This window comes from Bos indicus x Bos taurus, chromosome 23 (genome assembly GCF_003369695.1).
Source record: "Bos indicus x Bos taurus breed Angus x Brahman F1 hybrid chromosome 23, Bos_hybrid_MaternalHap_v2.0, whole genome shotgun sequence".
NCBI lineage: Eukaryota > Metazoa > Chordata > Mammalia > Artiodactyla > Bovidae > Bos > Bos indicus x Bos taurus.
The window spans coordinates 51414947-51441301 of record NC_040098.1 but is presented as its reverse complement, the minus strand read 5'-3'; the positions used below and the strand labels follow the sequence as shown (position 1 = coordinate 51441301).

General features: G+C 54.2%; 1 protein-coding gene across 2 annotated transcripts in view; it reads right to left on the bottom strand.

The window, feature by feature from the left end:
• Window positions 1–26355, bottom strand: part of SLC22A23 (solute carrier family 22 member 23) — a 133501-nt gene that overhangs the window by 21779 nt on the left and 85367 nt on the right. For both annotated transcript variants that reach the window (XM_027525308.1, XM_027525309.1), the window contains exon 4: window positions 13196–13364. In XM_027525308.1, coding sequence (XP_027381109.1) covers window positions 13196–13364 — 169 coding nt within the window. The remainder of the gene's footprint in view (window positions 1–13195; window positions 13365–26355) is intronic.

Genomic DNA, 26355 nt, shown 5'->3' with positions numbered 1-26355 from the left:
GAAATGTGATGAGGATTCCCAGTGGGAGGAAAAAAAAACCACCCAAAGTCGTGTCTTATTATCAATGCATTTTGTAATTTTACACTTATAACGATATTTGCAAGTCGGCCGAAGAGAACAGCGCGCCTGTTTGGAGCCTGGTCAGCTTGCTTTTTCTGTAAAAGCCCAAAGAGTCAGTATTTTAGACTTTGCCTGCGGGCCCCGAGGTCTCTTCATAAACCACTCACTGCCACATGCCCAGGGGCGGGCTGTTCCCCCAGGACTTGCCTCTGAGGCTGGCGGCGCCCCTGGGTGGGAGACAGGGACGACAGCACAGCCCCTGCGTCCCCCGCTCCAGTGTCACCGTGTCCCCTGTCACTTGCAGGGTGTCCGGGAAGCGTGACGGATGCTGATAAGCAGTTATCTTTGCTGCTGCCCGGCACCTGCCCTGCCAGCTCTGGGGAGCCTCCAATTAAGAGTAAGCCAGAAGCCGGAAAAGCTGTCAGTGTCCAATTTTTATTTCAAAGTCACATCACTCATGATGTAACAGCTGTCACCCCCTTTCCTGTTTGAATAAAAATCAAATTTCTAAATGTTCATGATGTATTCTGCAGAAAGAGCTGACGTCAGCGGTACATTGGGTACACTGGGCTAATCTCTGAGTGTTAATCTGAGCTGGGAGATCTGGGTCGTCAACAGGAATCAGAGCTCCCCTCCCACGGAGCTGCAGGAGGACCCTCCCCAGGGAGGCATGGTCCAAGCCGGAAGCTGGGCTCAGGGAGCCCCATGTCTTTTCCCCTGGGAGCCCCTCAGAAAGCTGATAACACAGGTTTCAAACTGGAGGTACAGATCTTTTTTTTTTTTAAATAATAAAAGTTAATGTTTTACTGGCCTCTACTTTTTACAAATTAACTTTGAATAATGTATGTCAAGCAAAGAGAAACACTCAGAATCATATTATATAGACATTAACATCTTGCCATATTTTATCAGAGCTTTTCTTTGTAATGAAATAACCTAACACAAATGCTCACGCTTATAGTTCTCAACGCCCTCTCCCATCCATCTTTCTGATTTATTTGAGTTTAGTGCCACGTTCTCATTTCTTGAGAGAGACACACAGATCATTAACTTTAATTCTTCTTTTCTAATATGTGCATTTTGGACTTCAAAATTCTACCTACTGTTTTAGCTACACTTTACAGTTTTTGATAAGGAGTTCTTGCTGAGATTTGATTCTAAATATTTTGTGATTCTCTCAGGATTTTTCCTTACCTATAACAAACCTTGTATATATTTTACAAATGTAAATGTTACATATATATGTATATATAAACGTGTACATGTTACGTGTGTGTGTGTGTATATATATATATATATATATATATACATACATTTACAAACGCACAGGGTTTGAGAGGAGGGTAGTGGTAGAGTTGCAATCTTGTTTCATTGATTTTCAATTTTTTAAAATCATGTTGAGAAAACAGTCTGTGTTCCTGCAAGCTGGCACAACCAGAACCCTGGATCCAAGAGGAGAGATGGAGAGGAGAGGCAGGGCCCAGGGAGGGGGGCCCTGAGGTTATGGGGGAGCAGCGGCCCTCGGACCAGAATGAACCCAAGTAAAGAAACTGCTCTCCCAGGAGACCTGGGCACAGGTGACAGGCAGGCTCTGTTAGCCACACGACCCGTCTCCGGTGGCAGACAGAACTGCAAACCACCTCCCCACGACTGGGTCTACACTCACTAGGCACCCTGCCACACGTTTCCCACGAGTTTAAGCCTTTCAAACTCGTCATGTGGAAGTAACATTCTCCCTACTGCACAGACGGGAAGACTCAGGTGAACAAAGTTCAGGGGCATCGTCCAGCTTCCAGGGGGTTAAAGGCAGAGCTGGATCAGAGCCCAGGCACCCCGACCCAGGACCCGCGTCACGGCAAAGAAGCCCAGTCCGAGTGCGGGGACGTGCTCCGATGATGGGGGATGGGAGGCAGACACCGGTCCAGCGACGCCCCCTCGGGCCCTCCAGATGCCGCGGCGCCCCCCAGCCCCGGTGTTTCAATCTGCTGCGGTCATAAAGGACTCGCCGAGCTGTCGGCCTGTGAGAAAGCACAGGACGGCCACTGCAGCCTGGGTGATGTGCGGTGAGGCCACATTATGGGAACTTAATGAAATGTCTCCCAACAAGTACATAATGTAATAACACCATGGAAATTAAAAAGCCGGCCAGCAGCCCAGGGTCTGGCAGGAATGTAGCTGAGCCTCAGGAAAGGAAAGAGCATGGTGGGCGGCTGGAGCCCACGTCTGCTGTGGGACTCACGCGTAACAGCAACCGCCCCGGTATTCCTGCCTGGAGGATCCCACGGGCAGAGGAGCTTGGTGGCTACAGTCCATGGGGTCACAGATGAGTCAGACAGGACTGAGCCGCTGAAGAAGAAGCAAGTCAGACTTGTCCTCATGGTCTGTTCTGCATCCCCGTCACCTGAAATATCCCTCAGAAATTAAAACTTAATTCTGTGATCCTTTCATAATACTATGACGTTGACGCTCTGCAAAACTAACCCTATCCTTGAGTCGTTGTGCCGGTGATCCCGAGCACTCAGGGTGGGTGACGTGCCTGGTGGCAGACGTGCTCGCATGCTGGTGATGCGACGTCACCACACTCGCGGGATAAACGAGACCTGGACACGGTCAATCCGGGGGGAAACACGGAAACCAGTGGCGCCTTGCGGGGAGGGCCTTCGATCAAACCGGTGAGAGGGGAGCACGGGTGAGGACGGAGGAGCAGAGCCGTGAAAGGCTCTGAGGACGGAGTTTCCCTGAACGTGGCTGAGAAAAGGGTCGTAGACGGTTGTTCTAAGGGTGCTCTGATTTAAAGAGGTGATTCTAGCTCTGGAGTATTACCAAGCATCACACGTATAACATTCTGAAAAGGCTCTCAAAATGAAAAGAGAAAAAATCAAAAGACTAGAATTGAATGAAACACCAGTTGGAAGGATATTCTAAGTTTTTGAGTCAAAGCGCTTATAAAAATATACACTTCGCTCCAGTAGATAAGCTTTCACCTGAATTTTTTCTTTTAAACTTTCGTTCTGTTTGGTATTGAAAAAATTAGGTAAGGAGGCTCAGTTCAGGGTAGAGCAAATGGATATGAATTAACTCTCTGAAAAAAAAGTTAAGTTCATGATTTAAATTTAGTAAATTAGGGAGAAGGGACAAGTACAAAATTAAAGAAAATCTGGCTCAGGATGGTTAAACCCCAGTCTTCCTAAGGCAAATGAACCCTTCCTGTAAATTTCTGTGGAACAAGCAATTCTTTCATAATCAAATTGCATCCCACGAGCTGACAGTCACACAAATTTGGAACGCAACACCTTTACTGGTTTTCAACATGACACACACGTAAGCTCCAGAATTCTTCCTCTACAGCAAAACTGTGGGGGAGATTCATCAGCAGGCCCAGGCTCACAGACCAGTTTTGTGACCTTGGGCAAGTCCCCTCACCCCCAGGCCTCTGTTTCCCCATCTGTGGAATGGGGTGACGGTGTGTCGTGACACCAAGGCTTCCCTGGCTCCAACATTCTAATTCATTTCAAGAGGGCTTGTGGTGACTGTTGCCTCTTTCTGGAAGTTAAAAAAGGTGTTGCTCACGCAGTGCATGGAACAGATATTCCAATGCTGCTTTAGGTTCTGCCAGGATGGGTGGAGTCAGTCCCTAAGATGCCTTCGCAGCTGGGCTTTTAAAGGTTCGGCACCTCTGAATGGACCGCAGCGTGGAACAGCTGGGGTACATTTAAAATGTTCCTCAGTTCCCGCTCGAGACAGGGGTTACTTGGAATTCATCTAGACTCATTTCCTCCACTTCCTTGGACTCCCTTCTTTGGGCTCCGTTTACTAATTGATTCATGCGAAAGGTGATCAGGCCGCAGAAAGTGATAGACACGTGGGCATTCAAACGTAATACTGCAGGGGAATTAATTTAGCATTTTTGCCAATGATAAAAATAAAATGTGCTGAGAAATGATGTGAGAAGGTAAGTGGGCAGAAGGAGCAGAGCCTGTGTGTCCTTCTTTTTCTAACTGGAATTCCATCAGCTCCTCTGAACAAGCCGCCTGTTACAGGGAGCCTCGTGGACCCCGTGGGGAGCAGCCCCTCGCCCCCTGGCCTGTGGCTGCAATCTCGATCCCCTCGGGATGATCATCGAGGCCACAAACAGAACCCTGATGGCTCGCCGTGACTGCAGACCCAGCTCCGGGAGGCGGCCTGTTGTGTCACACCTCGGCCGATCCCAAAGGGACAGTCGCAAGGACTGGAGAGGCCTCCCATCTCCTGCCAGGACCCACCCTCATGTGGGGCTGTTGTGGGCTTTGCTGGAGGGCCTTCAGCGACCGAAGGAGGCTTGGACCCGGCCACTCGATCCATCCAGGGATTCTTGCCAGTTGCCAGCCGGGCAGGCACTTAGCAGCTGTCCCTGCACACCTGTCACCAGAAGGCCACTTCCCTAATATCTGCCGGCCGCCAACAGCTCCACCCTGCCACTGCCACAACACACATGCACACGTAACACACCACACAACACACACGTACCTGCACACAACACACACACACATGCAGCACACACATGCACACACACATTCACAGCACACACATGCACGCAGCACACACACACATGCACACACACGCAGCACACACGCATGCGGCACACGCACGCACACACACACTCACACAGCACACACATGCACGCAGCACACACATGCATGCACACACATGCAGCACACGCACGCACACATGCACGCACACACATGCAGCAACACACGCACACGCATGCAGCACACACATGCACGCACACACACGCACGCAGCGCACACACACATTCACGCAGCACACACACATGCACACACATGCAGCACACACACATGCACACACACGCACGCAGCACACACATTCACACAGCACACACATTCACGCAGCACACACACATGCACACACATGCAGCACACACACATGCACACACGCATGCACACACACACGCAGCACACGCATGCACACACACGCATGCACACGCACGCACACACATGCATGCACACACACATGCACACAGCACACGCACACACGCACACACACATGCACACAGCACACACACGCACACACACGCATGCACACACACACGCACGCACACACATGCATGCAGCACACACATGCACGCAGCACACACACGCACGCACACTGCCTGAGCTCGGCCTGGCCCCAGCCTCCGAGATTCCCAAGCTGGTCTTAAGCGACCCCTGGCTTTCCCATGGTGGGCAGGGTATCAGGGCGGAATACTGGAGCACAGGCCAGGCACTGGGCCATGGTGTGGCTCCGGGGTCAGCACCGCTGGCGTTTGGAATCGAGGCCAGACCCTGCGGTGGTGCCTCACTTCAGACTGGCAGCCTCTCTCCACATCTACTTGGAAACGTTTCAGTTGACTGCAGGGCTTCCTATTATTTTACATAATCTCTGCCTACTCAGAAGGCAAAAATGGGGCTGCCTCTAGCCTGAGGGCTCCTGAAAATTCCACCCATCAGCAAATCCCCCAAACCCCAATTTAGAGAGCATCCTGATCTGTTCATCGGGTGCTTATGACTGACACATGGCCACCACTCTCGTGTCCAACTGCCTTTGTCAGTGTTACCTAATCTTCCCCATCCAGATAATTTACAGACAATCGGGATTTCATGGGGCTTCCCTGGTGGCTCAGATGGTAAAGAATCTGCCTGCAATGTGGGAGACCTGGGTTCCATTCCTGGGTTGGGAAGATCCCCTGGAGAAAGGAACGGCTGCCCACTCCGGTATTCTGACCTGGAGAATTCCATGGACTGTATAGTCCACGGGGTCTCAAAGAGTCGGACACAGCTGAGTGACTTTCACATACATACACAGGATTTGATGGGTGTCCCAGGCGACACAGGGGAAAAGAATCCACCTGCTGATAATGCAGGAGATGCACGAGACGCGGTGGGGTCAATCCCTGGGCCAGGATGACTTCCTGGAGAAGGACATGGCAACCCACTCCAGTGTTCCTGCCTGGGAAACCCAATGAACAGAGGAGCCTGGGGGGCTACGGTCCACGGGGTCGAAAGAGTCGGACAGGACTGAGTGACTGAGCACACGCGGGATTTGACTAAAACATTTTTGGCTGTTTTTGTTGCCAGTTTCCTGAAACTCTCTTTAAATTAACTATCTGACAAGCTGTACAAATAATCACTGCAGTCGATCGAGCTCCCAGAGGCAACGTGTCTTTTATGACTCACTTCTTCCACTTTCCTGGGAGGAAAACGTTGTCCCGTGGGGCCCAGCCTCTGGTGAAGGTGTAACTGAGTCGGGTTTCCTTCCTGGGGTGCAGGGCGTCCTGAGGCCTTTGTTTTATGTCTGCATAGTGTTATTTTGACCCCGTTGTAAAAAACCTGCCTGCAGTGCAGCAGACCAGGGTTCCATCCCTGGGATGGGAAGATCCTCTGGAGAAGGGAATGGCAATCCACTCCAGTATTCTTGCCTGGAGAATCCCATGGACAGAGGCGCCTGGCGGGCTACAGTCCGTGGGGTCGTGGAGTCGGACACGGCCGAGAGACCAACACACACATTGAAATAAATTTCCTCTTGATGCAGGAAGGTGTTTTGTTCCCGTGGTGAGAGTGGGCAAGACAAACCAATGCTGGGATGCACATGTTCGGTCCTCATGCTGGCTCAGGAGTCACTGCGGGCCTTGACCTCGGCCGGTAGACCAGAGATGGGCCAATCTCTCTCTGCCTCAGTTTCTCCATCCAATCTCTCTCTGCCTCAGTTTCTCCATCTGCCCTGGAACCTCCTCCAGAGGGTCTGAGTCACAGAAAGTGCTGGGCAGCATCTGACTCCGAGCAGACCCTCAAGAAATGTTAAAAATCAGTATTATTCTGGTCAGAGAAGTTCCGGCGGTATTTAAAAGAGCCAAGTAATATTTAGGAGTGCTTATCTATTGGAATTGTTAATCATTTTTTTTCAGGATATTTATCTAACATGAGACCCTTCAAATGCTTTACAATTGCTTGTTTCTTGAAATTTTTAAAAATTAAGGTTGCTTGTAGCACACACCACGTGCCCGAGGGTTTTAAGTACTTCTCCTCCAGCGAGTGCCCAGGCCAGCCCACTTGGATGGCCGCGGTGTCAGGGTTCACCTTCCCTCTGAGGGATGGACAGACTGCTTGTTCTCCACTGTTCCCAGGGCTGCGAGAGCCTCCTCTCAGGCCTCCGTGTTCCCGCAGGGGTGACTCCCTCCTGCTCTCCTGGACGCGTCCCAGGTCTCCCTGAGTGCCGGCAGTGCTCGGTCGGTAATCCCGTACCTTCACACGTCTTGAACCTTCTCAAGGCAGCTCACGCCATGCGTCCAACAGGCGAGTCTTGGGGAGACCCCGTTCGATGCAGGGACTTGGCTGGGAGCCTGGGGGTCATGAAGGGAGACCACGCCCAGGTTCCCTGCGGGGTGAGGGACACATGGGTGCCAGGGCAGGTGGGCAGGGTGGGCCCTTGCCCTCCCAGCAGATGCCGCCACGGGCCACAGCTGGAGACTCCCAGACATGCCTGCGCCTGGGGATACGTTCTCACAGAGCAGATAAAATCGCTGGATTCGGTACCGAGGCTTCTGTGTCTTCTACCGGTTCCAGGAATGCCTGCAACGTCCGCCGTCTGAGAGGACCCACAGGGACCGCACTGGGCAGCAGGTCCTGCGTGGCATCTCACAGACCCCAAGGCTGGCACCTGCTCACGTCCGGCAGAACCAAGAACCCCTTCCTACAAGAAGGGTGTGCTGTCACAGCCGACACGTGTCTCCTTTCACACCTAGTCAGCATCTTTGTCGGACCAGGCCCCTCGTCCCGTAAGCAGACGGCTGGCTGTTCCTTCTCACGGGGCAGCCTGGCGCACAGCAGCCCCCTGGGACTCGAGCCGACAGCCTTCCTGGCGGGCTTCCTAAACCACCCTTGGACATTCGGACCCAAGCGGTCTGGGGTGGGCCCCGTGGTGGTGACAGTCCAGGCCACACTCTGAGAACCACTGACACTCGCAAACCAGCTTTTAATGGCTCTCCACACTTGTGAGTGTTTTTAGGGCAGCTTTTTGATGTCCTGGTTTCCCTGGCGAAAACCAGGGGTAATCCCACCAACCACCAGCTTGGACCTAATCCGAGAATATCAGGTTAACACAGCCTCGCAGACCGGAGCCTAGGACTGATCTCGGGAAAAGCGCTTCCTGAAAACTTGAAGACACGTTCAAGTCGCCAGACCTGATGGCGTGCCTGCCTCGCAGGAGGTACCCGAGGCTCCCCTCCCTGAAAAGCTGCTTCTCCACGAGGCGGGAGTGTGTGTGTGTGTGTGTGTGTGTGGACAGTGGGCCCAACACCTGGCAGATACTCCCTGAAGAAGCGTGGGTGCGCTGTCTCAGCAGAGGCCTCCCCGGGGACCTCGCTGAATTGCTGCGCTAGTGGTAAAGAATCCACTCGCCAATGCAGGAGATGCAAGAGACTCGGGTTCAATCCCTGGATTGGGAAGATCCCCTGGAGAAGGAAATGGCAGCCCACCCCAGTCTTCTTGCCTGGAGAATGCTGTGGACAGAGAGGCCTGGCGGGCTACAGTCCACGGGGTCGCAGAGAGTGGGACACGACTGAGCGACGGACACAAACAGCGCCCCCGGCGCACGCCGGGCCCGAGGCAGACGGACGTGCCCACGCTCCTGCTCACAAACCATCCCGGGGCTCGGCTCCCGCAGAGATGCTCCTCAGGGGGCGACAGCGAGCAGCGACATTCCGGGAGCGTGACAGAGCATGTGCACCGTCTCTGGGAACCCTTCCTCCTGGGTCTCCCCCGAGCCCTGCAGGCAGAGATGCCGCACAGCCAGCTTTCGCCAGCACCTCCTCGGTCCCGGGTCACTCTCCGCAGGGAAACCCCCCAGGCCAGCCAAGGCCACGTCTTCTGTGCACACCTTCCTGATCGTGTAGCCCGCACTCTCCCCAACGTGCTCAGTGAGCGCACACCTGGACCCCCGAATACAGCCGCTCTCTGGAGCACGCTCAGCCCCCAGACTCTGGTCACACGACCCGCACGCTCAAAGGCTGCAGCCTGGCCAGCCACATGCAGCCAGCTTCTGCCCAGCTCTCATCTGCCGGGACCACGTCTCCACGCAGAACCTGGTCCGATCTCCTCTTTCTGATCACTTAATCTCAGCAAGGCCCATTTCCTCAGACAGGCTACCCCGAGCTCCTCCTTCCCGTGGCTTTGTCCCATTTCTCCTCATGCTGCTTTTTGGAAAGCGCATCACTGGCTCGGGCCATGGCCCTCCTCACCCCCCAACAACCATGAGCACAGGCTGTACTCAGAGGCCCTCGTGCCTGGAACCGCATTCGGTGCAGGGAAGGGCGACCGGTTAGCACAGGAGGTGAATTCACTTCTCGGTCGGTGTGCTCTGTTTCACAGACTTCCCGAGACACAGACTCCCTGATGTGTACTGTCTGGCCTCGGTGATGGGTCCCCTTGGTGAGACTCTCCTTCCACGTGGGTCTTGGATCCAGCGATTCCCCGTGGGACTTTCATGTCTGACCCCGAGAGTCCAGTGAGCGTCCATGGTTTCTCCATCAGCTTCCAGCCATGGACAGCGATAGGAATTTGGAGGAACACTCCGGTCCGTGTATTGCAAATTTCCAGGTGCCAGCGTCTCAAGGGTGAATCCTCCCTGCCCAGGGCCCGGGGCAGTCAGCCAGGTATGGAGCTGAGTGAGGCCCTGCCAGCGTGGAGACCCTCCAGTCCTGTCATCACTGACGCTCCAAGGGCCGGCTTCCTCCTGGGGCCTCAGTTCTAAGTGCAGACAGGGCGTGAGACCTCAGCCCCGGGCGGGGGCTCACCCAGAGCCCTGGGCCCCTTTCTGGCTCAGATGCCCTGCGGCGGCCTCTGTGTCACTCCTGCTTGAATGCTGTCCCGGGCGCGGGCCCCGGTACCCTCTTTCCTGCCCTGGATCAACACTGTGTCCGTCATCAGTTGAAGCAGCCTCTTACCTAGGGTGTGTCTGGAAGCTCCCAGCCTCCATCTGGACCAGACCTTCATCTGCACTCGCCTCCGTGCGCCACACTCACCCCGAGTTCCGGGGACTCTGTATCGTGTGCTCTGCTTTTGTTGTTGTTCAGTCACTCAGTTGTGTCCGACTCTGCGACCCCATGGACTACAGCATGTCAGGCTTTCCTGTCCTTCACCATCTCCCGGAGTTTACTCAAACCCATGTCCACTGAGTCAGTGATGCCATCCAACCATCTCATCCTTTGTCGTCCCCGTCTCCTCCTGCCTTTAATCTGTCCCAGCATCAGGGTCTTTTCCAATGAGTTGGCTCTTCGCATCAGGTGGCCAGAGTTTTGGAGGTTCAGCTTCAGCATCAGTCCTTCCAATGAATATTCAGTGGATTTCCTTTAGGATGGACTCTGGTTTACGGCCTCTGTTCACACACCTGCTCCTCAGAGTTGCTCCAAAGCACCAGGCACGCTGCCAGGCACCCAGACCGCATATAAATACTGGTTCTTAAATTAGAGTGACTTTCAATATTTTTGTCACCAACAGTCGGGCGTGCTGGCTGGCTTCAGCTCCTGCCCTCCCGAGGCCAGTTCATGCTTCGGGAGTGAGGAAGCTCCTCCTGCAGCAGAGGGTGGAAGGGTGCTCATCAGGAGACAAAAAAGAGGGGGCACTTCAGTGGCCTTTAAAAGCCAGTGATGCCCCTGGAGCTTCGGAGGGCTGTGGGCAGGGCGGACCGCGGTTCCCTCGACTGGCCCCCCACGCCTGCAGGCCTGCACCCCTGGAAGGGGGTGTGCCAACAGCAACAGCAGCAGCTGCGATGTGCCAGCGCTGCTCAGGCCAGACGCGCGCCAGGTGCCTCGGGGGTCCCGACGTCGACGAGAGCAGCTGACTGGGGTGGAGCGGGTCCACCTCAAAGCTGGGGCGCCCAGGCGGGAACCACACGGCGTCCGTGTGTCCGGACGCCGCCCATCTGTCTGTCCACACACACTCCTCACTTATCAAAGCACCCTGGGTGCCCTTTTCACCATCAAGTTTTGTTTTTACATTTGTGTGTTTCAAAGAACATCTTTAGGTTTTATAATGTATTCACATAAACGAATTTTTTTTAACCTTGCCTGTCATTAAATCTTGATGTATTTTTAAAATTGAAAATAAAAAATAAGATAAATCCTCTAGCACTTGGCACGGGAGCTGGGCCCCCAGACCTGCTCTAGGAAACCCCTCCGGGCCACTTCTCCCCATCAGGAGCCCTCCTACCTGCGACAGGTGGGAGCAGAGCCTGGGCGGAGCCTCGGAGCCTGGCGCTGATGGAGACGCCGCTGCCTGTCCTCACAGGCGTCTGAGTCTCCGAGAGGCCGGGTGGATGCCCGGGCCTCCAGCCCCCCGGGGTGGCAGATAGCACCACTGCCCCTGGGAGCTGTGGAGGCAGGGAAGATTCCAATGGGGGTGGGGGGCGGGGTGTTCCTGACTGCAGGGTGGACGTGCGGGGCGGCGGGCTCCTCTCAGTGGTGGGGAGGTCAGGGATGAGGCACCGAGGCTGAGGGCAGTAGACAGCACAGCCCTTGGCTCGAGGGCCCGCGGGTGTCCTCAGTTTTGCCTTCTGTACAATGGGGCCATGAAATGCCCAGCCTGACCCACCTACTGTTTGTACAGGGCTTGCCATTTGTGTTGACACAAATGAGATGCGAGCAAGTGTTAAGTAAGGAAATGTCCTGGAATTCCAAGCCAAGTGAAGCCAACCCTGGGCGCAGCAAGAGAGTGACCAGGAAAGGCCTCCTTAGGTGAAAAAAGGAAGGGCTGCCCACTCCATCCTGCCTTGGGGAACGGTTTCTTTCTTCGCCTCTTACAGCCCTGCCGGAAAGAGCAGGACGTCCTGAGACACGCGGGCTCCTGCGGGAGCGGAGCCGTCCAGCCCTGGGCCGGCCGGGGAGGCTGGCCTTGGCCCGAGGGCGGCCTCCTGGAGGGTGGCCCTTACCTCATCTGGCCTCCTCCCCACTGCTGCCCGACTCTGCGGACACCCTGAGCGGGAACCCGGCTCTTGAGGAAGGCCACCTGAGTCCAGGCCACACGACCGCTCTGCCGGGGGCTCCACTGGCAGGTGAAGATGGGCCAGCCTACTGAGCTGAAAGTCGGCCGCTTTCTTCCCCTCTCTGGCGGCTTAGGAAAGGAGGCCCGATTAATACCTGTCTCGGCCACAGTGAACACTTAAAGCAAAGACACAACTGACTTCTGGCCAGAAACCGGTTTTCATTAGTAACTAAGTAACAGGAACACAGCAGAGCTGGTGGTGAAAACCTCTCTGGTGTCTCATACTCGGGGCTGGGGCGGGGGTGGAGTTTGGCACGTAAGTGGGATGGGAGGGAAGGAAAGAGAGAAAAAAGGCTTTTCCGGAACGGGTACAACGCTCATTTTCTGTGTAAACACTTCTATCGAAGGGCGGTGGTTTTTCAACTTTGGCTAAACATTAATCCCCTGAGGAGTTTAAAAGCCTCTAGTTGACAGGTCATACCCCCAGGCCAGTGTGTTCACTTGCTTTTTTCCCCTAAAATCAGCAAGCCAAACACTAAAAGTTACATGCGGTTCTAAAAGCCCTAGTGGACTCCTCCAGGACAAGGGGTGGTCAAACCCCTGCAAGACACCAGAGAGTAAATGTTCCGGACTTTGCCACATCGTCTTGGTCTTACCTGCTCAACTGTGACAGCATGGCATGAGAGCGGTCATGGATGACAGAGGTGGAAACACGTGAACATGGCCGTGTTCCAATAAAACTTTATTTACAGACACGGACAGTGGGCCGGAGTCTGCCCAACCCTCACCCAGAGGAGACGGGGAGGGGCTCTGCCAAACCTCTCCTGAACATCGTCAAACAGGTTTCCTCCTTCCAACATGGGACCCTGCCCTTCGGAAGCCCATTCGGGAAAGCTATGTCAGAATGTCCGGCATTGGGGGAGCCCAGCCAGATGATGGGGACAGAGGGGGCGCCCGGGGCCTGTCCTGCTCCTCCGTCTACATTCGTGTATGTTAGAATGTTTTGCAAGGTGAAACATTTAGAAGAGGAAGTTTTTTAAAAAAAGAGAGAAACTCCCTCATTAGGAGCCACGGGCTGAACCTGGGGGCAGTCTGGGGCCAAGGCGGGCGGGGTGGATACTCACGACCAGTACAGCAGCATGAGCAGGAAGGGGCAGATGATGAACGCCTGCAGCACCTGCCAGTCCCGGCACAGGGCGGCCAGCCCCGGCATGAGGAGCTGCCCCGCCGTGGCCACGAGGCTCGCCACCATCGTGATCATGAATCGCTTCCCCGGGGGGCACAGCTCTATTCCTGCAACACAGAAGGGACGAGAGAGCCGTGAGCGCCCAGCCCGCCTGTCCCCTTTCTGGCCGAGATGCTTGTTTTTCAACAGCTGGATGAGCTTGGGTCCCCAGCGTGAAGGGTCGCAGGGCAAGTCTCGGCAGAAGAACACAGGGACGGAGAGCGGCCAGGATAGGAGACGCTGCTTCGGACAAGACGGAGCGTGACTTCACTCGCAGCCCCCAGGCCCTCTGCTGCCCTTCCTCTGCCTCTGCCCTGCACCCTCCCCACCTCCGCTCAGGGCGCAGGAAGTCCTCCAAGCCCCCCCTTCACTGCCCCCCTGGACCCTGAGTTCCAGGCAACCTGCTCCCAGGTGAGCCCAAGTCAGATCAGCCACACCCAGCCTTTCTTCTGAACCAGACAGGAAGCAGACCATGAAGCAGACTGCATCTCCTAAGGGTAAAACTCACTGAAGCCCCCCGCTCCCCACCGCCCTTGGAACTCCACTGCCCCCCCGCCCCCCGCCCTGGGCTTCCCATGCAGCCCTCTCAGATGCCGGCTCTGCCAGCAGGGGCAGGTCTGATTCACCTTTGAAGCTCCAAAAACACAGTGTCTGCCTTCAATAAATGTCAAGGTCATCATAGTCCCTCCTGTTTACAAGAATCTATGCTCTTAATCTGACCTTGAGTAAAGCAGATGGTCCCCAAACCTTGAACTGTAGCATCCAAGGGACAGCCGGTGCCCACCCACTGCATGAACTCCTGTAATAAAGTCCCCAGTACTAGAACACGCAGCTGGGTTTCATACATGTTGCCCCTATAGAGCATGTAGTCTGTTTGCTATTCTTCGTCAACAATTTGCAGGATTTCCTAAAGTTTGCTTTTATTTTTTTTTTTAAAAAGTGTCGTTAAAATGAATTTTTAAAAAAGCAGAAGAAAGACCCTCAGGAGATACTCCTTCTCATGCCTGTGTCCCCAGATGGTGGGTCAGTGGCTACAGACCCCCCTGCCGGTTGTCCAGAGCTCAGAGCAGAGGTCAGAAGTAAAAACGTAGCAAGAAGGGAAGCAGATGAGGGGGGAACAGGAGAATCACATTCGGTCACAAGGATGGAATCGGCGCTAACAAGGATCAAGTGGTATGCCAGCCAACACCTCCACCAGCTCACACACAGAAGAAACCAGAGTCGTCAGAGTCTCTACCTCCGCCCTGCCACAAACAGGTCACCCTCACAGCTGTCCGTGGGTGAGAGAAACCTGGCCCTGCTGATAAAGATCCTTTGCCATTTAATGAAGAAAACAGGACCAAACAGCCCTCTCCTGACCGTTCACTGTGATGCCGTAACTTTCAGTGCCAGGGTCAGGTTCAGTAAAGGATTACTTCTTAGCATGGCTTGGGTATTCACCCCAGATCTGGCATTTCTGTGCTTAAAAATAAGAAAGAGATCAGGGTCTTTTAGAAAGGACTGACAGTAAGTGGCAAGTTCCAGTTTTCATGTACTAAGCAGGAGCAGAAGATGTGTTGCTATGGGAACCAGAACTCAGCATCAGCCAGGGCAAGTGTGATGCTCTGAGGCTCAGCACTGGCTCAGGCCAGATGAGAAAATTGAGCACCTGGCCACCCGGGGAACCTACAAACAGAGCCAGAGAGGTAACCACGGCTTCACGTCCTGGGGCCCTGCACACAGCTGGCAGTTTTCCCCTTCCCTGCCTGGCTCTTTAATTTCACCATGCAGTAAGCAAACATCTGCAGCTGCCGTGGTTCCCCCGGATCACTTGGGGACGTCTGGTCCCACATACCAATCTGCATCACTCACTGACACACCCAGGGTCACAGGTAACGACCCGAACCTGGGTCGAGGTTTGTGGATCACAAAGGCGCTTTGCCCCTCCACGTGTGTGAGTCCACAATCTGACTCCGCCCTCTCCCCTCGCTGCAGCCGGCTCCTCTATTAGGGTTACATTGCCAGGGTGTGTGCCTTCTAGAGGGTCTCTCTTTGCTCTCAGAGTGGCCCGAGGGTCTCTAACTCCTGGCTACCTGGGCCGGAAGCAGCAGCGCCACCTGGGAGCTCCTTAGAGACACAGAGCCTCGGGCTCCGCCCAGACCCGCAGGAGCACGTCTGCACTTTAACTAGATCCCCAGATGCCTCAGGGAGAGGCGATGGCTCACCGTTTCCCCCAAACCGTTAAGCATCACCCCCAGCGGGAGAAATGTTTTTGCCTCCCAGACACACATCGATGAGAGCTGAATAAGTAACATAATTTCCGGACCTCTCCAGGGCTGCTGTTTGCTACGAACGCTAGCAGAGGTTTTACTTTCTCCCAGGTAGCAAAACGTAGAGCATCCCAGCAGGTCCATGGTATTTTAACCTTCCTGCTGGGGCAGTGGAAAAACACAGCGATCTGATGTAAGGACACGCGGATGACACCTGCAGACAACGACCTTCTGCCTTGACTCACCAGGACTGCTTCCAAACTGCCTGAAAGTAACTCTGCTCTGAAGCGTGGCTGTAAAGATGTTTTTTAAAAAAGCAATTATCAAAGAACCGCAGGCACTTCAGGTTTGCCATTAATCACATGTTCCTTTTGGACGATGAGAAATCAGCTTTTCTGAGGTGAGGAGAGGAAGGCATTCTGCAGAGCGTGAGTCCCCGAGTCCCCGCAGCCAGTGGGGTTCCGGTGGACGGTTCTCCCGAGAGAGGCCGGGCCCAGGGCTGCATACGGGCGCTCCGGACCCTCATTCTCTCTTAAATATATTGTAAATAGACTTCCTGTGCACTTACTGCAGGAAGGCAGGGGGTCGACGTTTTCCTGAGATCACGCAGTGTTCCCGGCTTCTCTGGAATGAATCTTCGGGGTTTTTCCGGGCGGGGGTCGGCAGTAACGCAGGAGCGCGCCTGCGCAGGAGGAGGAGGCCGCGGGCGGGGCGGCAGGGGAGGCGGGGCCCATACAGCCCACGGCGGCGCGAAGTCGCCCGGCCTCTCCGTGCTACCCCCTCCTGGCCCACGAAGTCGGTGACATGTGTCAGCCGCACAGTGACGCACGTCTAGCTGCCGCACCAGGCTGTCGTCCCTGCAGACCGCAGGCTCAGACCGGGCACGGAACGAGAAGTCCGTCAAAGCACAGGGCACTGTGGAGCGCTCGGCCGCACCCACGGAGGGGCGAGCCGGCCAAGGGCCTGGTGCAGACGCGCGTCCTCCACCCTGCGCCCCGTCCTCCAGCCGCCTCTTACCAGCCCAGCAGCTCAGGAGCTGCTGGAGAGAAACCACCCAGAGGAGGAGGACGGCGGCCCAGGGAGCGGCCCCGGCCCCCTGCCTGGCCCCCAGCCTTGGGGTGCTGCTGCCCCTCTGGAGCTGGGCTCCTCCCCGCGCAAGGGGTGTCGCTCTCTGGCCGCTGCCCCCCGACACCTGCGGGCCCCTCTCCTCTCCCTTGCTTCCTGCCGCTCACCGTGCTGGCCCGGAAGGGGACACTCCACTCACTAATTACCATCCCGGCTGAGGACACGGGGCCCCCAGAGCCGCGAAAGACAGACTTGCCACATGTCATTGTGGAATTCCTTATTATAGCAGGAGCGTCCGAAATCGCCAGTCATGGGGACTCAAATAGCACTCGAGGGCGTAAGCGCAGAAGGCTGCGATTATCTTCCCTGTCCCCGGAAAACTTCCTTTTCCTCTCAATTTAGGACCTGCCAACCCAGTGGAATGGTTAAAACTGCCTCCATTTAGAGGAAAAGAAAATAAAAAATATAGAAACATCAATATTTCCTACAAATCGCGTTCCAGTGTCTGCCAGACGCGCTGACGCAGACGTTTAATGCTCAAATGCGGAAGAACCACACAGCTCACCCGCCAGGCCGCAGGATCTTCAGCGCTGGGCTGAGGCAGGCTCCCCGTCCCTGGGGCTGAATGCGTAGGCGGGCATTTTTCAGGTATTAAACTCACTCGATCTGCTCAACTCTCTGATGGAGGTACTGATTTTGTTCAGTTTTTCAGAAGGACATCTGGTTTGTCAATTTTATGGTGTCCAGCACAGTATCTTACAGACACTGTTGTTTAAAAGATAGGAATTAAGTAAATTATTTTTATCAAGCCACAAAATTGTTATAGTCAGTACACAATGATTTGTTCCTTAAATTCAATTAAGTGTTCACTATTTGGACTCTCATCAAATATTCAACGACAGACAATATGAAACTAAGTCATTTATAACATACATTCCTAGTGTAATATTTCAAATGAAGTTTATTTTTTAAAAAACTTTTTACTTTATATTGAGATCTAGTGTAAGTGGGCTTCCCAGCTGGTGCTAGTGGTAAAGAACCCTCCTGCCAACGCAGAAGATGTAAGAGATGTGGGTTTGATCCCCGGGTCAGGAAGATCCCCTGGAGAAGGAAATGGCAACCCTCTCCAGTATTCTTGCCTGGAGAATCCCATGGACAGAGGAGTCTGGAGGGCTACAGTTCATGGGGTCACAAAGAGTCATATTGTGACTCAGCATAAACTAGTGTAAGTGCTGTTTTTAATAATCGTTTTTCTATCCCTGGGTTGGGAAGATCTGCTGGAGAAGGGATAGGCTACCCACTCCAGTATTTTGGCCTGGAGAATTCCATGGACCGTATAGTCCATGGGGTCGCAAAGATAAGGCACGACTGAGTGACTTTCACTTTACACGAGGACCCTAAAGCCCAGGGTGATGAAGCGGCTTGTCCAGGATCACGTGGTAAAGAGGGAACAAAGCAGGAACTGAAGCCGTGTCCCTGCCCCTGTGTGTCCGCCCCTGCTCTGGGCCGCAGGGAGCCTCCAAGCAGAGCCCCTGGTGGCTCTGGCCTCTCAGTGGGACCTCCCAGGATCTCAGCTCCTGGGGCTGGGCCCACCTGAAGATGCCCACGGCCCTGGCCCAGAGCCTGGGAAGGAGCCGCCGGGGCTCGGGCGTCTGTCACGTGAGGACGGCAGGGCGGGCTCTTCCTGGAGGGCCCAGCGGGAATGCCTGCGCTCCCGCGTCTTAGAGTCCCGCGATGGAGCCTGTCAGGGTCACGGGGGCCGAGACGCGCCAGTCAACCCGCAGAAGCCGGTCTCGTGCGGGATCTCACGAGGCTCACAGAGCCACACGCTGATCACGTGCAGGAGACACCGCCGCAAAGCCGGCTGCGAGGCATGAGCCACAGAGCCCAGTGTCCTTCCCAGGTCGCGGGTTCTTTCCACCACCTTATGCTTCTTTGAATGAACATTATAATTACTCCAAAGGAGGGAGAAGGATTTAAGTGTTCTGCTCAGGGAACGCTTCTGTTTAAAACCAGTGGCTGCCGCTCAGCGTACACGCGTAAGCACTTCAGTGAACACCGTGCCACCAGTTCTTTAATAAGAGGAAAATAACCCAAGAAGAGAAGTGACCTGAAACAGCAAAACGGGCTCGAGTGCATTGAAATCCTGGCGTTTCGGGCCTGCTGAGTGTTTTCAAGCTGAGTGAAGAAGCAGAAACGGGATGGGTGATTTTCACATCCAGAACAGAGTTCAGGAACCACCACCCAGGCTTCCAGCTGCCGGTTCCAAAGTGATATCCTCAATGCTCACGCTGTTTCACACCATCCATTCCATGGGTCGAAGCCACACTTGTGGACCAATCGTGTTTCCATAATTAGACGAGACATCCAAGCAAACAGAGGCCCCAGAGGCGTCAGATTTGGCACCTCAGAGGAATGTGGCCGAAGAGAGGAGTCCTAAGTTAATGGGTCCAACCCTGCCCCACATCAGTGGCACACAGCTCCCCGGGAGGATCACCCAGCTTTTATTTCTCTTCATCAGCATTGTTGGCTTTGTTCCTTTATGAGCTTGACAAGCAATCAGGAAATTAGCGGGTTGGGTTTACGGTAAAGATATCTCAACCTGAGGTCAGAGTATCATTGCTGTATAATACCTGGTAACAATGAATGTCCTCTACTCTTTGGCAGATTTTTCCTAAATAGGGAAGAATTCTTAGCAAGGTAGTCTTTCTAAACAAGTTCTTCCTTTTTTATTTTTCTCTTCTTCTTACCTTCCCATTTCTCTTATGTCTACATTTTTAAAACAATTTTTTTATGTAGACCATGTTTAAAGTCTTCATTGAATTTATGTAATATATTTAATATCCAATATTGTGTTTCTAACACGTTCCCAGGTGATGCAGGCGCTGCTGGCTCAGGGACCACACTTGAAAACCCAGCGTTCTGAACACTGGAGGGAGAGGTTTACGCATCTCAACCCTGAGATTAAGTACAGTCTCCTTTGCAGCATTTTGCTGGGACAAATATCAACAACCTCAGATATGCAAATGATACCACTCTAATGGCAGAAAGGAAAGAGGAACTAAGGAGCCTCTGGTTAAGGGTGAAAGAGGAGAGTGAAAAAGCTGGCTTGAAACTCAGGATTCAAAAAACTAAGATCGTGGCATCCAGTCCCATCACTTCATGGCAAATACATGGGGAAAAAGTGAAAACAGATTTTCTTTTCTTGGACTCCAAAATCACTGCAGATGGTGATTGCAGCCACGAAATTAAAAGACACTTGCTTCTTGGAAAGAAAGCTATGACAAACCTGGAGAGCATACTAAAAAGCAGAGACATCACTGTGCTGACAAAAGTCTGTACAGTTATTTAAAGCTATGGTTTTTCTAGTCATCACGTACAGATGTGAGAGTTGGATCATAAAGAAGGCTGAGTGCCGAAGAACTGATGCTTTCAAATTGCGGTGCTAGAGAAGGCTCTTGAGAGTCCCTTGGACGGCAAGGAGATGCAACCAGTCCATCCTAAAGGAAATCAACACTGAATACCCATTGGAAGGACTGATGCTGAAGCTGAAGCTCCAATACTTTGGCCGCCTGTGTGAATAGCTGGCTCATTGGAAAAGGCCGTGATGCTGGGAAGGCGTGAAGGCAGGAGGAAAAGGGGGCAAGAGAGGATGCGATGGTTTGATGGCATCACTGACTCGATGGACATGAGTTTGCGCAAACTCCAGGAGATGGTGAAGGACAGGGAAGCCTGCTGTGCTACAGTCCATGGGGTTGCAAAGAGTTGGACACGACTTAGCGACTGAAGAACAACCAACAGCACCGCAGCCCGGGCGCACGGAAAATAACACAGACCAAGGCTGCACGCGGCTCACAGCACCAGGTGGCCCGCAGGCCTCGGGGAGACTGGGTGCTTCTTGTTCCCCTCGCCATGCATGTCATTTTTTTTTCCCACTGAAGAAAAGAGTTCTCCCAGTATCCCAAGGGCAAGGCAGGCAGAGGCATAAAAGACCTGGGGTTGCAAAGAAGTTCAACCGTCAGCCTATTTCAGATGAAAGGAAACTCAGAGAACACCCACCAGGGCGGGCGGAGCCAAATGCCAGGCAGGTAAGAAACGTGCAAAACTGGCCCGGTGTGAGGGTGGGCCTGTGGCAAATCGCAGCTTGCCCTCTCTGTTCAAAGGCCTTTAAATTCAATTAGGAAATAAATCCCTGTCTGGGTCACTGGCAACGCAGCTGGGCTGGGTCTGCCGCGTGCTGCCAGCCAGCTGGAGTCATTCACAGGGAAAGTCAGGTTGCAGAGACTGGGAGCAACCAGCCCGCTCCCGTCTGGCCCCTCTTCACATCCAGCACTGCATCCGGCACCGAGCAGATGCTCAGCAAACGCGGACATAAAACCACAAAAGGAAGGAGCCGCACGTTTCCACGGGAGCCCAGGACCTGGTACGCCAGGGCCTGCAGCGTCTGCTGAGCCCCTTCCCACGTGGGCAGGAGGGTCCTATAGACGCAAGGACCCCTGACCACAGAGGAGCTGGCAGCCTACTCGTCACGGCTGCCCCCTTGCCACCCCATGGCTCCCAGCGGGCATCGGCTACCCGAGGCAGCGCCTTCAGGAGCTGCAGCCAGGATGTGGAGGGCAGCGTTCACCACCAACCCAGGCCTGCCCTGCCAGCACGCCCACAGAGGGGCCGGAAGGCTCACGGGACAGACTGTCCAGTCACCCCAAGGTGCCAGGACGGCTGTGTGGCCCTCCTTCCCACCACAACTAAAATCCAAGTCAGCCTCCTGCCAACCAGGGTCCTGCCCCAGTTTTATAAAAATGAAGCCAGTGTTCCTTCCCCTGCCCTCCTCTCCCTGACGTGTGACCTGGCACCAGGTCCTGGGGAGATGCTGACCGTCCCTCACCAGGCGCACCGGCTTCCCAAGCCCCAGCCCCAGTCCTCTGGGGCCAAGCCTCAGCTTTTCCAGCTCAGGACCTTGGGGGACACCCGCCCCGAAGCTGGCCTCCGTCTGTAGGCCTGAGATTACACAGGCCTGTATCTGTGAGTCCGCCTGCTGGCCACTCCTTCCCAACGGGAACAGCGTTGTCCAGGACAGGTGGCGGTGGGGGGAACAAGCGAGGACACGGGTGGACTCTCCACCCTCCAGACCAGCCTGGTGGCCTGGAGCTGGGTACCCAACACGCTCATGCTACCGGTGTGAAGGCACAGGATGCGCTGGCCGGCCGGGTGACCGAGGCGGGCTCCCAGCGCCTTCCCCCGCGCCCGGCGCAGCACCTCCGACTAACAGCCACTCTGGGATGTGGCCCAACAGCCCTGGGGCGGCATGGGCCGCTCCCAAACGCCCCCTTAGTTCCAGGTAACCGCGAAACAAACCAACCTCTGGAAAAGCTCCTACCGCTTGTGAAAGTTGGGGACTTTTCAAAGAACGGCAACTTCTCAAGAGCAGAGAATTCTACCTGCAGCACGAGGAAGGGCCTTTCTAAGTGATCCATTGTTTAAAGGTGAGGAAGGTTTCCCAGGGCCCACGTGAAAAGAGAAAAGACGCCTCTCACAGCAGATGCAGGCCTCGTGGACACAGATGGGCCTCGGGGAAAGGACGGCCCCAGGATGGGAGGGTGGGTGAGGTCCCGGAGCCTGTCTGTGGGTTTGATGGGATCCACCTGGAAGGGACACATTTAGTATTTTTAAAGGCAGCGGGGAGGCACTGTAGATTCTTTGTAATTTTTTTAAGTTTAATAAAAGGTTTTGTTTCTCTTTTGGTGGCAGTGGGTCCTCGCTGCAGCCCGTGGGCTTTCTCCAGCGGCGGAGAGTGCGGGTCCCCTCTAGCTGCGGTGCGAGGGTTCTCGTGGAGTGTGAGCTCCAGGGCCCGCGGGCTTCAGCAGCCCCGGGCTAGGTGCTCCGCAGCGGGCGGGGTCTTCCCAGCTCAGAGATCGAACCCATCTCCCCTGCATTGCAAGGCGGATTCTTAACCACTGGACCACCAGGGGAGCCTGATTGTCAGCAATCCTACTTAACAGAGCAGCGTCTTCAGACCATGTTCCTTCTTCAGGGACAACAGTGAATGGCTGGGAGCCCCATCTTTCACGCTTTTTGTGAGCACAGGGCTTCTCATCTCTTTCTCTCTCTCACACACACACACACACACACCCGTTCTGACCATTTCATACCCTTCAAAACAGCCTGCTGTGCAGTCAGGGGTCATATGGTGCCCACGAGTTCCAGCTCTTTGTGAAGAGCGAGCCCCGTGTCCAGGCCCCAGGCAGGCCCACCCGTCCAAGGGCCTCTGTGAGCTGCAGTGGAAGGAGATTCCCAGTGAGCAGCCCTCCTCTCGGGCTGGGAGGACATGCCAGGTATAGGACAGAGACTGAAAGTTTGGGAAAGTTCTGCTATCGAGTTATAGCTTTTCCGTTAAACTTAAGATTTTCTTCCAAAAGCCTACTTTTTATACTGCAAGGAGATCCAGCCAGTCCATCCTAAAGGAAATCAGTTCTGAATATTCATTGGAAGCACTGATGCTGAAGCTCCAATACTTTGGCCACCTGATGTGAAGAACTGACTCACTGGAAAAGACCCTGATGCTGAGAAAGATTGAAGGTGGGAGAAGGGGACGACAGAGGAGAGACGGTTGGATGGCATTACCGACTCGATGGATGTGAGTTTGAGTAAGCTCCAGGAGACAGTGAAGGACAGGGAAGCCTGATGGACTATAGTCCATGGGTTTGCAGAGTCAGACATGCCTTAGTGACTGAACACCAACTGTTTATATGGGGCAAGAGGCTGTTTCAAGGTGAAGCTTTGAGGGCACGCTTGAAGCTCATTTTTAGTTAGACGACTGTCAGACCTCCCAGAAACATCTGCGGTTTATAGAGAATGTGGGGCTTATGCACCATCTTAACGTGAGGAAAGAGTGAGGAGTTCAAGGAATAGTAAGTAGGGAGAAACAAACGCCACAAGCATAGATGAAAGAAGCTACTGGGAAGTAAGGCCAGCTTTAGGAAAGTCTGTCTGTGCGGTTTCCCATCTCGGGCGACAGGAGCTATCCTTCCCGATGTGCCCCCTCCCCCCTCAAAGCTTCCCATAAAGGGGGATTTATGGAAGTTGAATTCTTTTAGAAAAGCCTCCTTTGGGGCAGTAAGGGGGGTGCAGATAACACATCTTCCCGCACCTGTCAACTCGCATGCGTCTTTGTCTCCCAGTAACCCTCTCGCCACCGTGGCAGCTCCTAGACCCTCCTGGGGCAGACGCAGTGGCCTGCATCGCCGCCTCTGTTCCCAACCACACGCCTCTCCTGCAAGTAAGAGCCCTTCCCACTTCACAGGGTGGCAAGAGGCAGGTGGCCAAGCACGCTTCCAGGGTTACAGCACCTAGAACTTGAGCCCAGACCTTTAGATTTTAAACAGCAGATGTGTCCTCTGAGAACAAAGCAAAGAACGCCGCCCTCCAAATGCAAACTCGGATCCCATTTAGACACACTGTCTTCCTGTCAATTGTCTCCTTCCAATAAGACTCACCCAATTTATCACCAGGGCCATTAACAAGACTAGCCCTTAAAAAGCTAAACATATCCACGAGGGCTCCCTCCTGTGTTTGCTGAGACATAATTAAACACTCAGCAACCAGCCAAATGTCTAAGGGCCCATCACTGGCTCCTGAGTTGTCCATCTGCTTCGAAACAGAAAGACACTGATTGATGACCTCAGGGACTGGGTGGAGTCTGGCCTAGAGAAGCGCTAATAATTGTCAAACAGCAGTGCCAGCCAGTGGGCAGCTCTCGCACGCCAGGAGGAAGGGCGCGTCTTATTTGTAAAAGGACAAGTGGAAGCCAGAAGGCTGCAGGAGGAGGAATCTGCATCCTACGCAGACACCGAGGATGTCACTTCCTTCAGGAAATCTTACACTTGGTTCACTAATTCCTAAGACTGTTAGGATTCTTGCTCAGGTATAGAATACAAATCGGGCTTCCCTGGTGGCTCAGATGGTAAAGAATCTGCCTGAAATGTAGGAGATTTAGGTTCGATCCCTGGATTGGGAAAATCCCCTGGAGAAGGCTATGGCAACCCACTCCAGTATTCTTGCCTAGAAAATCCCATGGACAGAGGAGCCTGGTGGGCTACAGTCCATGGGGCTGCAAAGAGTTGGACACGACTGAGCAACAAACTCTGAGGCTCTCTGAGAACACAAATTAGAGTGTTTGGCCCTGTCTCTGACAGCCCTGGAGGAATATTCTGGTTTATACAGCTTTTCCTTCCAGAACTGCACATGTCCAATAAGATGACCAACTAAGACTTTTAAGATTTAAGTAAAGTTAAATAAAATAAAAAACTCAGTTGTCAGAGTTGGGCTAGCCACATTTCACACGTTCTATTGGACAGCGCTGATCTAGAATCTGACGTCAGTGTCGAAATAAGGATATTTCAACATTCTCAAGAATGTGTAAGTAGGAAGGAGGGGAGGACAACTTAAGAGATGGTCATTAAATTGTGAAATATTTCAAGTATACAGTGAAAAGTATAAGAAGTAACAGAGGATACTCGTGTGCCCACACTTGGCTTGGTCAAATCTCTACGTTTACCATACTCCCCCACTTCCCTTCTTTGGTGAAGATAAGAAACTATGAGAGATTCACTGAGAGCCCCAGGGGACCCCGTCAACAAGCCCAGTGAAAGCCTTACTGAAAGTTCAAAGGAGGCCTGTGATGGTGCCTGGCAAGTGGTGAGCACCCTGGGTCCCGGACCAGATGCGTGGGTCCCTCATTCAGCGAGGCCGCCGCCTGGGCCCTGGCTCTGTGCACCTCTGCGTGCACGCGTGGACGTGGGCCCTGGCTCTGTGCACCTCTGCGTGCACGCATGGACGTGGGCCCTGGGGACAGGATGCTACATCCTGCCGTCCTGCCCTGAGTAACCCAGCCATCGCAGGGTGTCCACCCCATTCTGGACACTGAGCTGGGTGCTCCCCACGGCCGCGGTCACTCACTCAGAGCCCCAGAGGACTGCACAGGGACAATTTGGCTGAGACCTCTCATCTGTACACGGCCCAAGGGGAGCTCTGGCCAACCTCCCCAAGCCGTCCCCGGGGGCCAGGCCTGGACCAGGGATGCCTGTGAAATGCAGATTCCGCTCTGGGGAGGACGTGACCGAGCCCCCTTGCCTCCCCACCTCATTTCCGCCGCCAGCACCACCCTGGAAATGGAAGCTAATCTTCCATTATCTCTTCAGCAAAGTAAACATTTCTCCCTCTGGGTAAACAAGTCGGGCACCATATGAGCAGGAGAACAGAGGAGCCTGGAGGCAGGCCTTTCTCCTGGCAGCTCTGAGCAGGAGCGCCCCGCTCATGGGGCCGGGGGTGCCCCAAGGCCTTTGAGTCCGCAGACCCTGGCCCTCCACTGCCAGGAGGCACAGGGCTGCTCGGCAGGAACCTGACCTCTTTCCAGCCCTACGTCCCCTCCCCCGCCCCACCCCAGCGGTCCAGTCCAAGGCAGGAAACTAAGGGGCTGTCTCTCCCTTTGGTGACGGTCATGCCCGTCACCACCAACACCTCCTGGAGACACTTCAGCCCCACTGACTCGACCACCAGTACACACAGCCGAAGGCCCAGAGGAGCCCCGGGGCCCCTGGGGTCTCTGGAACCTTCTCCAGATTGCGGATCACCCCCAGGGCATCCCCGTGGGCCCTGAATCATTACAGCGCCAAAAATTCCTTCCTCCGCCTCCAGTTCCTCATGGCCTGGCAAACAGCCACACTTGGCATGACTTGTTTTTATCAGA